This window comes from Halichoeres trimaculatus, unplaced genomic scaffold (genome assembly GCF_033239565.1).
Source record: "Halichoeres trimaculatus isolate MK-OKI-2021-1 unplaced genomic scaffold, fHalTri1.1 fHalTri1_scaffold_3, whole genome shotgun sequence".
Classification (NCBI taxonomy): domain Eukaryota; kingdom Metazoa; phylum Chordata; class Actinopteri; order Labriformes; family Labridae; genus Halichoeres; species Halichoeres trimaculatus.
Genome location: NW_027437181.1, coordinates 26897070 through 26915000, shown reverse-complemented (window position 1 = coordinate 26915000; position 17931 = coordinate 26897070). Strand labels below are relative to the sequence as shown.

Sequence of the window (17931 nt, the reverse complement as noted above, 5' to 3'; positions counted from 1 at the left end):
TGATTTAAGTCACTTTGAACTTTGTTAGTGGCATGATTGTTGGGGCCAGATGGGCTGGTCTGAGTATTTCAGAAACTGCTGATCTACAGGGATTTTAACCCACATCCATCTCTAGGGTTTACAGAGAATGGTCCCAAAAAGAGAAAATATCCAGTGAGTGGCCGTTCTGTGGGCCAAAATGTCTTGTTGATGTCAGAGGTCAGAGGAGAATGGACAGACTGGTTGGAGTTGATAGAAAGGCAACAGTAACTCACTGGTTACAACCGAGGTCTGCAGAAGATCATCTCTGAACACACAACACGTCCAACCTTGAGGCAGATGAGCTACAGCAGCAGAAGACCACACCGGGTGATCCTCCTGTCAGCTAAGAACAGGAAACTGAGGCTACAATTCACACAGCAACACCAAAACTGGACAAGAGAAGATTGGAAAAATGTTGCCTGGTCTGATGAGTTTGGATTTCTGCTCCACATTCAGATGGTAGGGTCAGAATTTGGCATCAACAACATGAAAGCATGGATCCATCCTGCCTTGTATCAACGGTTCAGGCTGCTGCTGGTGGTGTAATGGTGTGGGGGATATTTTCTTGGCTCACTTTGGGCCCCTTAGTACCAACTGAGCATGGTTTAAAGTCCACAGCCTACCTGAGTATTGTTGCTGACCATGTCCATCCCTTTATGAGCACAGTGTACCTATCTTCTGATGGCTACTTCCAGCAGGATAACGCTCCATGTCATAAAGCTGGAATCATCTCAAACTGGTTTCTTCAACATGACAATGAGTTCCCTGTACTCAAATGTCCTCCACAGTTACCAGATCTCAATCCAATAGAGCACCTTTGGGATGTGGTGGAACGGGAGATTCTCATCATGGATGTTCATCCACAAATCTGCAGCAACTGTGTGATGCTATCATGTCAATATGGACCAAACTCTCTGAGGATTAAGGGTTAAGGCAGTTCTGAAGGCAAAAGGGGGTCCAACCTGGTACTTGCAAGGTGTTCCTAATAAAGTGGCCGGTGAGTGTATATCTTAAACAAAATGTTTTAGCTTTGTTTGTGGTTTTGCTTTTTCTTTTTAGTGAATTTGGTTAAAAAGGCTCATGAACAATTAAGTTAAAAAAATCTGAATTTTCTGGCTTTTTCTCATGGGTCAGGCTCTACAGGGTTAACTGATCTGCACATGGTGCACAGGCAACAGCCTATGTAACTGATGATAAATTGTGCTGTGTTTACTTAAAATACAGTATCAGACCTCAGAAATGTACAGATATATTTTGAAAACAGTGAAAGCACCACCCACTGGTGCAAACCTCACAGCTATCACACACAATGATTTGTGTGAGGGCCCATTTATTGATGGTATTTGTGTGTTTTTTCTTCCTTTTTGTTTTCTTCCCTGTACTTATTGTGGTTTCATGAACTTTCTGTGGTCCTTTCCAATGAGGTCACTTTGGGGTAACTTTTGTCTCCCTGCGATTCATCTGTCCTTGTGTTTGTGTTTTTTTGTAATAACTGGTTGACCTTTGAAAGTTTATTAAAAGTTTGCTCTAACTTTTAACTGAGGCTCTGGTTCACAGTTGCCCTTTTCTTTGGTAAATTAGGAATCTCATATGTGCTGACAAGCATGAACAATTAAGAACAGCTGGGACTGTTGTTTGTCTTTTAGGACTAAAAAGAGGGGACAGGATCAGAGGGTTACATTTACTTACCCTCAATAATCATATAAAGAACATCTCTGACGGAAATGTGTAAATGATAGAAAATAAAAAATGAAAATAAAGAGTTCTCAGAAAACAACAGGTGTGATTGTGAATCAGTGTGTTTCAAACAGAAACTCCCGAGCAGTATGTTCCCTCTGCTCCCATGACTCATAGAGCATATCTGATTAACTTGACTCCCTGAAGTTACTACTTCGACATCACACCACACACCCTCTGTCTCCCCCGCTCTCTTCAAACAATCAGAGACACACACGACCAGTCACACACTTCAAACATTCACTCAGCTGTGTTTTTAAAAGATGCAAACACACTGTCAGTCTTTCATCAACTCACCTGCATCTGACAAGTTCATTTTGAACAATGCGTCTGTTTTTGTGCTTCAAACATTTCATTACATCATCAGATCCCAGTAAAAATAACAAAGATCAACAAAAATCTGTTTCCTCCTGTCAGAAACATTTAATGAAGCCGTCTGTGAGCTCTGTCTCTCCACCTCTCTCTGCCTCTCCTCGCATTATGTGGCAGCTCACACGGTTGAGTAAAGGAGAAAAGGACAAAAGTTCTGGCCACATGCCTGGTCACTGGGAGCAGTTTGTGTGTGTGCGCAAATGTGTGTGTATGTGTGTGTGAGTGCATGTGTATGTGTGTGTGCCAGCTGGTTACATCTGGTTTAAGAGGCCGCAGAGGGAGGCCAGTTTCTCCCACCTCTTAGTATCAGTTACTAATCCCTGTTTCCCAGAAGTGTGCTTTTGTGTGTTTTTCTGTTTTTGTGTAGCACAAATATCTGCATGTGATGCAACAACTCTTATTTATTGGAAAAGACATCAAAGTTAATTTGCAGGATACAGTAAAACATTTTGGGAGGATGAGGATCTGGAGAATTGTGTTTCCAGACTGAGCATGATTCGATAAACTCATGACGACAGCTGCTCCGTCCTCCTCCTCACTTTTAGGCGTAATCTTGTAAATCCCTGTGTGAAGAGACTAAACTCTCCTCCTTATTCCGGACCAACAAGTCCTCAACCCGCCTCTGCTCATCTCATGAGCAAGTTATCCACCCGCTGAGCTGCTCCTTACCGTAATGTCTGCCAGGTCACCCACACTCCATGAGCACTCTGGTTTTTACTCTCCTGAGTCTGCTCTTAAAGTACCGTAACTGTGACCCACTGTGACACTGTGACCCACTGTGTAATATTTGTACTCTCAATCCTTGGCTGGGAATCCTTTTGCATGAATTACTGCTTTGATGGCAGCTTTTCCAGGCCTGTGTTTTTCATCTTTCTCTTACTTCTATACTTCACAGATTCACTCCAGTGTTTGGGTCAGGAGAGTTGGTCGCCCCATCAAATCATTTGGTGGTAGTTTTGGTGCTGTGGACAGGTTCCAAGTCCCACTGTAAAAGGGAAAGAGTATCTCCATAAAGTTTGTCTGCAGACTGAAAGGCAGGGTCTGCAGGATTTTTTGTTACTTGTTAGTAAACACTAATTCAAACTGAGCTCCTCCTCCGGGGATCAGTGCCAGCGGCAACGCACACCCATGACCATGACTACATTAACACTCACTAGCCCAGCAACCACCTGCAGCATCACGTTTCTACATGGGAGAGACTTGAGAGACATGCACCTGACTTAGCATGTTAGCACAAGCTAATCATGGTTATTTGACACATACCTGCTCAGGTTAAAGCCAACTCAAGTCCCTCTTCATCTGTAGCTGCTCTCCAAATGCCCAAAAGCTAGTGAAAGTCGAGCCAAGCTTCACCCTTTTTCTTCCTCCTTGCTACATCCACTATTGTAGTGGAGGATAGCCCCGAAGTGATGATTGAGCAGGATTATTCCTGTAAAAGTTGACATTTTAGTTTTTTGGAAAATCCTGCAGACTCTAGCTTTAAAGCCTTCCTAGCTCTAAAGCCTTCTGGTATGGTTGTGTTTTCTTTCATGTTGAGTAGCCCAACATCAACAGATGGCACTTCAAACCATCACTGATGGTAGAAACTTTACTTAGGACTTCAACCTTCTCGGATTCTGTTCAGGAGTGATTAGATGTTAGGAATGAGTCGGTTGTCTCTTTCTGTAAGACGTCTGTGCGTGGTGGCTCTTGACGTCATGACACCAGCCTCAGTCAACTCCTCACGAGGCTCCTCTAACTTCTTAACAATACTCTCAGTGTTCATCCCAAGCAGCAACCTCCGGTCTAAGAATATAAGACAGTGCAGAAGTGCTAAAATCTGCTGTTCCACGAGTGTCCGCTTGAGGCTGGCTCTGGAAGTACCAGAAGTCAGAAACACACCGAGCCAAAAAAAGCCGTTTTCACAGCAGAAATTAACCTATTTACAGCCTGGTTCAAAAAACGCCTGTCTGAATCCTTGATTTTACTACCGGCACCCACTGTACCAGGGTGATTTTTTTTCTAACTCGGCCGTTCAGAGGATATTAACATTGTGAGCTTGCCCAATCAGAGGCACAGCTCAGGGTCACGTGAGTGACAGGCGCCCTTTAGTTGTACGCCCTTGCCACTACCAATATGGACGCTATAGCTGATGTGCTTCATTTTCCGTTTAAGAAACAAACAGGTGACGTCAGGGAGACTATGTCCATGTTTTATACAGTCTATAGTTCATCCCTGCAGTTTGTGTACCTTCCAGTCAACTGCCACTTAATATGCTTCAATCCAGCTCTCTGTAAACAGTCATCCTTTTCAGCAATGAGCCTCTGAGGTTTACCCTCTTTGTGAATTTGTGGTGATCATCTGGACAGCTGTGAAGTCAGCAGTCTTCAACATGATAGTTGTTGTGTCTCTAAACTGAACAGGGCAAGAGATTTATACTGTTTGGATCAGGAAGAACTCAAACTCAAAATGAAACACTGTAATGTTTGAGAGATCAAAACTGAAAATGCTTCAATAAATTGACTTTTTATTTATGCGTTCAAATATGTTTGATTCTAACTTTCTTAGAACTGATGGAAAAGATCAACATTTTTTCATGATACTGCATTTTTGATGCACCCAGTCCAATAGGTTTGAAATTCACCTGTTTTTTTAATTCTTCAGTTTATTGATGAGAAAACGCAGCCCATTTGGACCTGTACAGGACTGTGTGCAGTGCTGTGTGCCGTTATCAGCTCATGTAAACTCTGTGGTCAGCTGGTATTTGCAGACCTCAGAATACATGTATGTGGAGGAGGTGAGTAGGAGGGAGCAGAAGGGGTGCAAACTGTATGTGTCACACAGTTTCTCGGCTATGTAAATGCCACATGACACCCTCAGTGAACTTTAAACACACTACACTGAACACACCAGCAGGCAACCTGTAGAGACATGAGAGGAAGAAACTGAGAGGACAAGTTGCTGTGATGAGCGCTGACAGAAGATGAGAGACAGAAAGAGGGGGGAGGGGTGGACAGGAAAATGAAGAAAAGGGAAACTCTGAGAGATAAGGAAAGGAAGGAAAAAAGGGAACAAGTGTGTTTGTAGAGATCAGGGGTTGAATGGACACAGATAAAACACATCCAGGCAGCAGTTTCTCTCACTCAATACAGATTCCAGGAGTGTGTGTCAGTCTGTTTAGTTAGCAGGGAACTTTTTAACCACATTGTGTCAACACAAAGCAGTTCACACATTTGAGACTCAATTCTTTGAGTTCAGTTAACAAGCTCAGGAAATTACAGTTACTTACAAGGTTTTTTTTAATTCTATTTTTTATTGAGTTTAACATCAACAAAACAATGGACAAGTGAAAGACAAACAAAAAGACCAAAGTTCAAAACCTGGCTTATCAGAAATAAGGTCAGTACACAGGAGAGTAAAACAACATTGGCAAAGGAATCTAAAATGTGGAGTCAAAAACACAAAGTACACTGGGGAATAACTGGAGAAATGAATGTCAGAATGCTAACATAGAGTTACAAGCTGGCACAGAAAGGTCAGAAAACTGAGACTTTATGCTTCTGAGGAGAGGAGACAAAGGTGGGACATACGTATAGTGTAACAGACACAATGAATAAAATGAGACACAAAACTTGGAACATGACGGGAGGAAAACAGAAAAACAGGCTCAGAAATGTGACAATTATTCATCATCGTTGTTTTCACATGCCTCTGTTAACATGACAGGCTGACTTTAAGTGAGAACACACAACTCTGAAACTAACGCAGGCATGAATTTATCCTCCAAGACACCAGCGACTACACTAACTCAACATTATCAGGATGACACTCTGGTTTTGGGGAATTCATCAAACTTACACTGCAGATGTTTGTCAGGCATGGTATGTTCAGGATATGAAACTCGTTCGCTGGGAATTTGTACAGCTTCATGTTTTCCTTTCTTTTTTTATTTCTTCCTACCATCAGCTGGCAGTTTAGGTAATTCATACTGATATTTCATACATCTTAATAAGATGAAATGTCTGCTCTGAGCCGGTAAGAACACGTGACAACAAAAAACTATATAAACACAGATGGCTACTAAACTAGGATACAAAGTGACAAAGTTTGCCTACGGATATGTTAGCATCAAAGACTGTAAAAATATGGACGTCATCTTGCTCAGTGAGGTCACAACAAAAACTGCTCCCCCTGGTGGCTGACTGCAGTATAGGTAAAAAAAAATCCAGCTCTCCGGCCATTCCAGATGGGATGTGGTCAAACTTTAAAAAATTAACACACGTCGTAGAAATTTTTCTTACATCTGATTGTTGTGATTTGAGGAAAACATTTGGCTGCCTTGTGTTCAAGTCCTCGTTTTTCTTAAAAGTTTCGTTTTCATTGGTTATGCAAGGTTAGCAACGGGGTCTTAAGCCACGTTTAACGATGATTGACAGCTGAAGTTCTTGTGTATTTTTTTTTCATGGATTGTAAAATATGTTGGGAGGTAGAGTCAAGAAGTGATAAGACTCTCAAAAGAAAAAAAAAAATTTCACCCAGCTCCACTTAGCTTCTCCCAGAGTCCCTCATAGTCTCTACTTTGTAGACTCTGTCTGCACAACAGCTACCAATGGCTGCTCTTGTGACGGGGGTATTTTGGCTTACAATATAATACACGTCAATGATAAATGGCGGAGCCACGCTGTCCACTCTATATACAGTTTATGGTTAATCTACAGATACGTCAGAGCACCATGCTGCCAACAGCGCTACATTTAGCCAGCTATGGTACAAACTTACAGCATTTGCTTGTTGTCTCTTTTCAAACCATTGCACTGCGTATCTGTTGACAAATACCTTACCTCGGCTAATCATCCAGTAAAAAGTTGTCCTGATCAAAGACAATTTGTTTTGACCTGATCTCCATTTAATTCCAAAACAAACACACACCTTGCTAAAAGTCACATCTCAATGACAGCATGTGTGACACTCCAGGCCAAAAGTGGCACTGCAGTCCAATTAAAACAAAAAAATATATATATTGTTTCAAGATATTGAAAAAATAGGCCTGAATTGCTTGTAATGAGTAAAAAAAAAACTGCCAAGGGAAAAAGAAAAGTATACTTGAGCATACAATATACGCAACCTTATATTTGGCTTCTAATAACTTCCAATCTGCCTTTTTTTACTTGTCAGATGAAAGTGACATATATTATGTCTGGTAAGACTCCAGTTAGATATTTTTTTTTTTTACAAAACACAATTTTTAACTTTTTTTTGTCTATTTGTTGCTAATCCACCTTGAAGCAGTGAAGTAGTGAAGTAAAATGGTTAATTTTAGGTTTCCCAAATCCAAACTCCAAAAGCTGCTCTACAACATAATGATCACATGAGAGTTACCCAACTTGAAAAAAGCCTTAGAGGGAAATGGTCAACTGGTGGCATTGGACCATTTCTTAGCTTAGACTTGGCTAAGTTACATCAATATTGACACACTGCTGTGATGGTAAGAATAAAATCAAAAGGGGGGCGTATCAATCCTTAACAAGATTTGTGGATCAAACCTCAGCACTTCAGATCATTTCTGTATTAACACTGTACCCTAACCCTTACACACAGTTAAAAAGAGCATCTGTCAACACGGACATTGATTGGCTTCATGTAGCTCGCAGGCAGAGTGGAGCTTGTGTTTCAGCTCTGCTCCTTAGCAGTCAGCACTGATGTCACTTGGGCCTTTCTTTATGTTATGTAAGACGCTCTCTCAGTCTCTCTCCTTCTAAGGAAGAGAGGGAGACAAAAAAAGAGGGGCTATAAACTTTAAAAAAGGCTGGATCTGAGCCTCAGATCATTGCCTTTAGTTATAAAAGTCATGCTTTTGTGTTTTATCTTATTCTTGCTCTGTGCTTTCTTCCAAACCATACAAACACAACACCTGTCTAAAGGCTGTTTGTGAGAACTACAGCGTGATCATTCATACTTTGGCAATTTTGGTCGTTGTATCAAGCACTAGTAATCCGTAAAGTGTTGAGTCGAAAAAACAAACGAGTGAATTGTGTATTAAGACTGTAAATCCCCTCTTTTAGGTAATGTGTGACGTCATGTGGGCGTGAAATAAGCAGCAGAGTGAGGCAGAGAACTCAAGTACATAATGGAGTTTTTCTATCATTTGAATGGTCACGTCTCCTGTCGTCCATGTCAGGGCAAAATCCCTGTGCCTGTTGATTTCAGTAGCTTTTGACATCCAGAATCCCAACACACTGTTAATTATTCAGCCACAGGCCCCATGTGCATCAGAAATTCCCACATAGCCCTCCACCAGCAGCAGGCCCCTTCCTACGTCACTGACCTCTTTCAACATCACACTCCTTCCCGTAATCTCTGCTCCTCAAACACAAACCTCCTCTCTCCTTCTCTCTCCTCCTTTCATAACCAAGCACCTGTTTTGTTTGATTCATGAGAAACTTTGCTTTGTTTTTTGGTTTGATTGTCCGATCTTTTAAATTTAGTTATTGTTCAGCATCTCTAAGGCTTCGAAAAACTCTTTACAAAATGAAAGTATTATTATTGCTGTTCCAGTGGTTTTTACAACTGCTGAACTGCTGCTGTGGCCATGAGAGTTATTTTCAACATAAAGTGAACTTTAACATGATACAATGGTATAGCATTCCCAATAAATCTGTCTTTGTACAGCATCACATCATGACTCAAGTTATCTAATCACACTGAGAAAGAAGCTGTGTCTACTTAGGACACAGTTTTAACCAAACAGCAAAAGTTTGAGAGCATGATTTAACAAAACAGTGTGGTCACTGTGACTTAACACGAGCGTTGCATTTGATGATAGATGTTCAGAGTTTTAAGTGGTGTTGGATGTCATTGTGTATCCACATCTGCTCGGTTTCGTAATTGTTGTTGGGGTGTTACTTCTCGTTTATGGATCATGATTAGTTTTCCATCCTCTGAGGGAGACATTTTACTACGTATTTTATCTTCTTCTGTTTGATCTGTATCCAGGACTCTGGCCCTCTTTCCCAGCAGCCCCAGTTATTAAATTTAGGAAAAAGAAGCTATAATTTGTATCAGTCAGTGTCCAGCCCTCTTATTCCCTTCACAGAAAGGTAACAGCTGACTGATCTCAGTAAATGGGAGCTGGCAGTGCTTAAGTCAGAGAGCAGCTGATCTAACCAGAACAAAGTCAACTCGCTCTTTATGGACTGTCAGGTAGAGCCACGCTGTTTGTTTCCCACATGGAGTTAAGTCAGGACATGCTCTCCCACACTGCCACGGAGAACAGAGACATGCCACTAACCCAATGTCACATGACAGCCTTCAAAATAAAGCTCTTGCATAACCATGAGGGCCTGGAAGCAGAGCGTCTGTTTACAATGATCCAGTCTGAAGCTGGGTGACTTTCTGTAGGCGTGTGTATGTGTGACTTCTCTTTTGTTTGTGTGTGTGTAGCTGTGTGTCTCCATGCCCCCAAACAGCGCTCACATCTTATCCCCCTGATGTCTCCTGATGTGCATCAGCTGAGCCCAGCATGGTTGTTGCACTTGGTTATCACAAAGAGCGCGGCGGCATGAACAAACACGTCCAGATTGGAGCAGGAACACAGAAAAGTACAAATGTGATACACAGACACACACTCCACCTTCATTTGTACACCTTTACCTTCACAGTTTAGGGCCTCTCTCAGTGTGTCAGAGGTCACATATATCCAGGAGTTAAATTAAAACACACAAAAAGCCCACGCCACTGTGCGCAGGGGCTTGAACCAATAAAACACAGCATGTTTATACCAAATGTACTTTATTCTCAGGATATAAAACGTCTGTACAAACACATTTCACCCTGGATGATGTCCTCAGTTAAGACAGAGCATTCAGAGGGAGCAGACTGCAGCAGCTGCTCTCTTGAAGCACTGTTTTTACATGCAGGAAAAATGAAAACACAGCTATGTTTCACTCAGGCCGGGTGGGTCTGGTTTCCTCTGATAAATCCTCAGCTGGTGTCCCATGTGAACAAGCTCAGGTGAGCTTAACGGGTCAAGAAAACACATATCTAAAGAATGAACCCTGCTGTCTATTTCTGCGCACACACATTGACCTCACTGAACTTTTTTGGCTTATGCAATGAAAAATTACGCTCGTGTTGGTTAGTAAGAAAGTCCAACGATTAACTGATTTACACGCATACAGAAGGAGTTTCAGTCTTTGGTTTGGCTCAAACTGGACTCAGTGGCTGCTCTGAACTTTTATTTCAAACAGACACATTGTGTCTGTTAGAGATTAAACCAAATGAACAGCAGTTTATCTTAATTTCACTGAATTTCACTTGATTGAGTCCATGCATGATGTATTTTTCCCATATATGTTTTTATTGGAGTCAGCAAACTGTCTTTGCAGCAGTCCCAGTCAGTAGATTTCCATATGTCTGCCCCCAAAACCCCAAACTATGATTGGCTGATGGCTTGTCAGAGGCAGCACTTATAATAAACAGGTCAACAGCAGCTTTTTTACATTTCAGTGGAACAATATCTTTTAGGTTTTTCTTTAATTGTAGTCTCTGGAAAAACCTTCTCTTTATGATTCTTTAAAAACACAATCCACATTATTTAAATGTTGCTACTCTCTTAAAGGTTGAGAAGGTTGGTTTCTTTCCTGTTCGAAGTTAAAGTTGCTGGGATTACTTGAGGTAACCCTCCATGGTTTAAGGTAAGCCCCTTTTTGCTCACAACACCCAGCCACCCTTACAAAAGACTGTTGCACAGTTTGGTCCCCCCAGTCATAACAATCTGACTCAACCACGGTGGATCTCCACTTCACAGCCTAACCTTCAACTACATATCTAGACTTTGCAACAGCATTATCACTACTTTGTCTCCCTTTGCACTATTCTTAATCACAATCACACACTTTCAGAGGCCTGTCTGTTCAACATTACAGAGTCAATCATCTGTCATACAAAAGCAGAATATGGTCTAAAAGTGATGACATCTTGTTACCCATCCTTAAATTTGACAGAATTATGTCAGAATGACGCAAGACTTTTTTTTCATATCATGACTGATAGATTTCAAGTGTTAGGACAGGATGATTTAAAACACTTTCCCTGTGATGAGACGTTGGCCATGCTCTCGATAAATCACACATGTAAACAGACATGGATGGTAAAACTTGACGGAGGAAATGCCAGCTATCATAAGGATCTGCTTGACCTTTACCCCACTTAAATCCACCATGAGCACACCAACAGCAAGACAAGCAACTTATTATGCCTTTTTTCCCCGGCGAGGAACAATGCAAAGCATCAACACAGTGAGCCCATTCACATACGTTTGTAACATCTTCAGCCCAGCACGACCCAAACAGCTCCAGTAATCCTCAAGTCAGGAGTCACTCTCAGGATCAACATGGCGTTTTGTTCAAGTTGTTGGAGAAACCTGATACCTTGTTGCCAGATTTAGGAAAACTCTTTTACATACGGACAAATTTAGCTCAGATTTAGGTGTAGATAAAAAGTTGAGACCTCTCTTTGAACCACGCGTCAGGATAATGTGTGAGTAATCAAGAAAAGGTCAGAATATACTGAGTAATCAAGCTAACTGTTTTACATATACACTTAGAGTTTTCAGTGTCCATGGCTCGAAGTAATTGCATACAGATAATCTGACACCACGAAAACCTCATTCAGGACATGAACAATGGTGGCTCTTTTAATCATATCTCAGGAAAACTTTGAAGGAGTGGAAGAAGCACAGACAATAAACTGAGAAAAAAATACTGTTAAATGGTTTTGTTGTTAAACAACCAGCAGCCATGCAACTTTTTAACCCTGTCTTTTAGTCTCCTGTTTGACAAAGGTTGAACTTAGCCCCGTTGTCCTGACAGCAGCTGAGGTCCAAGTTAAAGTTTGCCAGGGTTAGGATATGCATGAGTGAAAATCCATTTCGTGTTTTTTTTTTTGTCTGGTCAGTATTAAAAGCCTTGTTGTGTGTGCACAAAGTAACAGCAGATCTGCTTTGAATTCATTAGGCTGCGACTTGTTGAAACGTTTTCCTTTCTGCCTCAGAGACCCTCATACAAAGAGCCATTCAGACAGAGATACTGTGGACAGATGGCTGAAAATCATTGAGATTATTCTCGTTTAAGTTAAACAGTGTACAAAAGAAGGTGTGGTGGCTGAGGGCTTCACTGTGTTTCAGTTTGCTGTTTTATTTCTGCTTGACAACATGCAGAGTTCATCTACTGATGGACACCAATCTACAGAGACTTTCACAAGTGTTTCACAGCCACCAAGAGAGGATCTCTCAGATCATTATCATGTCCATTACAGTCTCATACACAACTGTAAATATATTCTTAGAAATGAACTTTGAGTAGTAATGCTTGATAAATGACAAGGTTTTTTTTTCTAAAGCCTTGTTCAAAAAAATGTGTTTCTATCAGCTGAGTGTTTAAAAATTCTTTCCAGGTTCATCATTTGGCTTCTTCTTTCTGCTAATAAGATACAAGGCTGGTATCATTCACTTACTTCTGAGAAATTTTCCTTTCCAATTTAATTTTCAATTTTTTCTGGGTGAGTGTCTGGCCATGAATATAAATCTCTGTTTACTTTAACATAGGATGATCTTAATTTTCTAAACTGATGATTCATTTTGAGTTAACATAACAGTGTCCAGATTGTGTAAAATACATTGGTTTAAGTAAAACCAATGGGTAACATCACCGTGGTTATGTCCTCTTCTTATAATGACTCTATGCTTTTCACCCAGGCTGGCATCTGTGCTTTGGCTAAAAGATATGATGGGAGCCTGAAGTCTGAGCCTCAGCTCATCAGTCTGCCCTCATTCTGAGCCAAACGCTGGTTATGTCTGTGATGCAATTATCAGCTGCTTAATAAAGAGGCTTCTTTGATTTCAATAACAAAGGTCTCAGTGATAAAGGCTCTAAAATTAACAACAGCAGAATCTGCTGAGTACATTTTTGAATTGTGCTCAATGATCATCTGTGAAATCTAAATAATTTCTTTTTAAGAGGACAGTTTAGTCTGAGAGACACCCAGTATCAGTCAAAAGTTCCCTCTGATCACGGCTGTTGGACGTCAAACTAATATTATACAAAAGTTAGAATAAAGACCCAGTTTAGATACAGTTTCATGTAGGTCACACACAGTCTGCAGGGAGCCAGGCTCCCTTCTCGTTACATAACAAGGCCACATAAATCCATACAAGGTTGGAAAGGTTTAACCAAAACACTGGGTTAAACATTGTTCTGTGTCACACAGAGGTTTGAAAATCATTATATCTGTTCTTGTGTCAATCTGGGCGTTCCACAAGACATGGAGAGGGTCTTCGGTTAGTCACAGTAAAGTGAGTTTTGTCCATCGAGGAAATCTTCCTCAGAGGCAGAGTGATTCAAACCTCATTAATAATTTCAGTATTTACTTCAGGGGTACGTTTTGGTAGGACCATCCTGGTCTCAATAGTTAATTTGAATCCCTGATAAAATCATAAGACCTCCACAGACAAAAGAAGAAGACAAAATATATATATATTTTAGATCCATGACAGTTTAACTTTGGTTCCTGACAGCTGTTCAATGATGTTCCTCAAGGTCAAGGTCGACAAAGGGAAACAAAAATCGAGTGAGCTCTGGCAGAACCTGAACCAAGCTTAATCCGGACCAGAGCCAAAACAAAAGGAGATCAGAAAGTTCAACATCAAGGTCTTCAGGATCTGAGTCAGCTCTATGCCACACAGCAGTACCTTTTCCACCATGACTTGGACAGGCTCTTCATCTTCTCCGGTGTCTGCCTTTGCTTTTTCCGACGTTTCTGTTTCCCTCTCCCATGCTTGTGGGAGCTGGGATTTTGCAGGCTTGCCAGTATGGCCGTGTCAAACACTTCTTTCAGATTTTTCTGGGTCAGAGAAGAGCATTCCATGTAGGCCACAGCTCCAATCTCCACTGCACAGTCTCGGGCATCTGCCAGGTCCACAGGTCGCTCCCGATACTTGGCCAAGTCAATAAGAATCTAAAGAGAGGAAGGGACACTGTGTTCATGTATCGTAAGACCTTGAAACTGAGAATATATCCATAACCCAATGCAATATACCATCAATTCTGAGTAAACACAGCTGAAAGGCTGAACTGTCACAGTGTCAGACACTACACAGAACAGAGCCACCATTGATGATATAATGTCATATTCACATTTCACACAAATAAAGGTTTTTCTGTATCAATTATTGTGATTCAATTCTTTCTTAAAACTTCATAAGATTTGTTTTTTTACACTAATTGTTGTCTCCAGCACCAATCAATGGGAGAAAAAAGTAATTCAAACACCACTGTACACCTAGGCTGCTATTTCTTTCCATTGTTGAATGAATTTGTATTAAAAGCAGCACAGTGAAAATTCACTCCACCTTGACATCCTCTCGAAGGTCACACTGGGTCCCAACCAGAACAAGTGGAACAAGTGGAGCATGTCTGCGGATTTCTGGGACCCACTTCTCAGGAACATTCTGGAAAGATGCAGGACTGACAACGCTGAAGCACAACAGGAACACGTCTGCACTGGTGTAGCACAGAGGACGCAGCCTGTCAAACTCATCCTGGATCAGCAGCCAGGGAGAACAAGAAGGACAGGCAGAATTAATAACCTAACTCTGGGTTTCGGTTCTGTCAAACACATTTAGGGATATTACTGAGTGATGATAGTCCTTTGATCAACGACTGTATCCTTCCTCTACCAGCAAGCTTATTCTGCTAAATGTCAGAGTACACAATGATAGATAAATAAAACATCTTCATACTCAACTTCATTTGTATAAACCAAGATCTACATCTTATTTGTCTCTATATCTACTACAGTTCCACAGTTATCCAGTTTCATTTAGCAGACGCTTTTGTCCAAAGCGACATACAACACAAGCAAGAATTTAGACAGAAGGAAAGCCTAGTTAGAGCGACAACAGTGCTACAAGTTATTCGGCTGCAGGTGCTGCCATTAAGAGCAATTTTTTTATTTTTTTATTTTTATTTTATTTTATTTTATGTTATTTTATTTTATTTTATTATTTAATTTAATTTAATTTAATTTAATTTAATTTAATTTAATTTAATTTAATTTAATTGTTTATTTTATTTTATTTTATTTTATTTATTTATTTATTTTATTTTATTTTTATTTATTTTTATTTTTTTTTTTGGGGGGGGGGGGGGGGTGTTCAATAATCAACAAGCTAACAAACCACAATAAATTGCTGCAACAGTATACTTCAACCTTCAACAACATTCAGTAGTTGTGCTAAAAACTCATAAGAGCTGAGTCTTAGACCTTCTGACTCATTCTACCCCTGAGGACAAAGAGGAGAAGGGTCAGATTAAGTGCACAAGTGCTCCCTGAACAGATGATTTTTCACACATTTCTTGAAATTAGAAAGGGACTCTGCGGATCATTTAGAGTTAGGTAATTCATTCCACCATTTGGGCACAAGAGAGTAGAAGAGTCTGGCTACTGATTTGGAGCCGTGAAAGACCTGCTGAGTATGGGATGGATGAGACAGTTTCCTGGACACATCAAGGTTTTTATCCTTAACAAAACCAATGAAATAAAAACCAAAAAATTCTGTTAATTTAAATAAAACTAAAATTGATGCGTTACAGAAAATATTAACTGACCGAAACAATGTTATGTGTGTATAAAGTAAGTAATTTGCAATATAGTTATAGGGTTAATTTTCTGGTTAATGACAAATGTATATGACTAACGCATTTTATTAAGGTTTGTCTTTTGTAGATGGTTGTGTTTGTTAGTGTTTTTAATGTGTATCTGACAGTAGTTGAAATACTGGGATACTATCATTACAGATTGCTTCTTCTGGTTCTTCGGTCTTGCCTTCGATAAGCATCCACTCTTACCAAAATACTAAAACCAGCAAGTGCTAGTGTAAATTAGAATCAGTGCCAAGACTGCAATATTAACCCAAGCTTAACAGGAATTAAAAATTAAAAGGTAAAACAAAATAAAAAGATATCTGATCAAAAGCTCTAAACTGTTATGACCTTGCCACCTGTAGACTGATCTACTGCTGAGGGATGTCCAGTACCATTTTCTAAACATCTGTGTTGGCTTCACTAGATTATACAGTGCTGATTTGCGATCACAAAATCTCAAATGTTTGTTAAAATGAGGGGAGACACTACTTAAATGTCTAATTTAACAGTTTTGTTATTGGCCCTGCAGCCTTATTGTTCAGAGAGTTATCACACAACTACAGATCTTTGTCTCTACTGTATCAGGAGCCATTCATAGTTTGTTTTCTGCCCATTCTTCCAGTGTAGTTAAAACTTAAAGTTAACCAAAAAAGAAAAGTTCAGAACATACCAGCTATGCTTTTTTTTCACAACTTAAATCAGACTCAAAGAAGGAAACCTCATCATGGGGATTGTTCTAAACACAAATGAAACAACAGGAAATGCTGCCGCCTCTGCTAGTGAGTGTGTAAGTGTGAGTGTGCGAGAGTGTCTGTGTATTTAAAGATTAAAGATTACTGACCTGTCCAGCTGTGTCACAGAGTTGAAGCTTCACTGGCTGCCCGTCCACTGATACCACAGCTTAATACAGACATACAAACACCAATGGTTATTACTCACTTCATAATAAATATTGAAGACCACACAAATAAAACAACAGGTGGTTAACATTCAACTTGTGAAGTGAACAGAGTGAGTAAAAGTCCTATCCTCAATGAGAAAATTAATACAAAGAAATAAACTATGAGGCTTATGAATTTAAACTCTTGTTATATATATTATGCCAGATATACTGAAAGGGGGAAACGGATTGCTGTTATGTCTAATTCAATATTTTGAAACAAATTTGTGGTTGAGGGTTATTGTGCTCTGTGGTCAAAGTTCTCCTGAAATACATCTGTTTTCAATAAATTTGATTACCTGAGAAGTTGTCAAACGCGGTGGGGACATATTCTGTGGGGTATCCATTGGTGGTGTAGCTAACCACCAGGCTGGTTTTCCCCACAGCTCCGTCCCCCACCAGCACACACTTCACCCGCCTCTCTGCTGCTCCCGCTCCAGACCCTGCTCCTGCCCCGGACCGCCGCGTCTTCCCAGACCCCCTCTCCCGGCTCCGGACCCTCCTCGGCGGGACAGGCGGAGCAGGGGGCACCGGTGCCGGCTTGTACCCCCCATCGCCCCGAAGAGGCATTTGACACGGAGAGGAGGGTGACATAAAGCCCGAGAAGTCCCGGACAGGTGGTTTAGTCCCTGTTTGGTCCACTTTTCACCCCGTCCATTCTTCCGTCATCTGCCGGGCTACAACGGTTTATCAACAGGCTCCTCCGATGTCGCTTCTGCCCGCTTCCTGGTACTTTTCATGGTTTAGTTAAATAAATGTGAACTTTTTCCTTACCCCAGTTAGTCCACAAACTGCCTCTGGGTCCATTTTTAGACTCGTGGCTGGATTAATAATGAATTTAAGTCCGAATAAAAGAGCGGCCGGATTCAATTACACTTTGTTACAATCTGTGTCCGTCCACTCGGTCGATGCACAGAGACCGTCCACACTCCCCTACAAGTGACATCACTCTGTGTGTGTGTGTGTGTGTGTGTGTGTGTGTGTGTGTGTGTGTGTGTGTGTGTGTGTGTGTGTGTGTGTGTGTGTGTGTGTGTGTATGTGTGTGTGTTTGTGTGTAGTTAGGGGGGTATAGAAATAAAAAAAATAAGTATTATTCAGTGATAATGTCAATTAAGCATTTAATAGGCCCGTAACTACAACAATATCAGTAATGTCGGCTGAATGTCATCAATCATTCATCTT

General features: G+C 40.7%; 1 protein-coding gene across 1 annotated transcript; it reads right to left on the bottom strand.

Moving 5' to 3' along the window:
* Positions 1–8834: 8834 nt before the first annotated feature.
* rhoua (ras homolog family member Ua) lies at positions 8835–17670 on the bottom strand. Its single transcript, XM_074665954.1, has 4 exons — positions 17049–17670; positions 16651–16709; positions 14516–14704; positions 8835–14121 (listed from the first exon to the last, which is right to left on the bottom strand). The coding sequence occupies exons 1-4, from the start codon at positions 17341–17343 to the stop codon at positions 13837–13839; spliced, it is 828 nt and encodes a 275-aa protein (XP_074522055.1). The 5' UTR covers positions 17344–17670; the 3' UTR covers positions 8835–13836.
* Between the last annotated feature and the right edge of the window lie 261 nt (positions 17671–17931).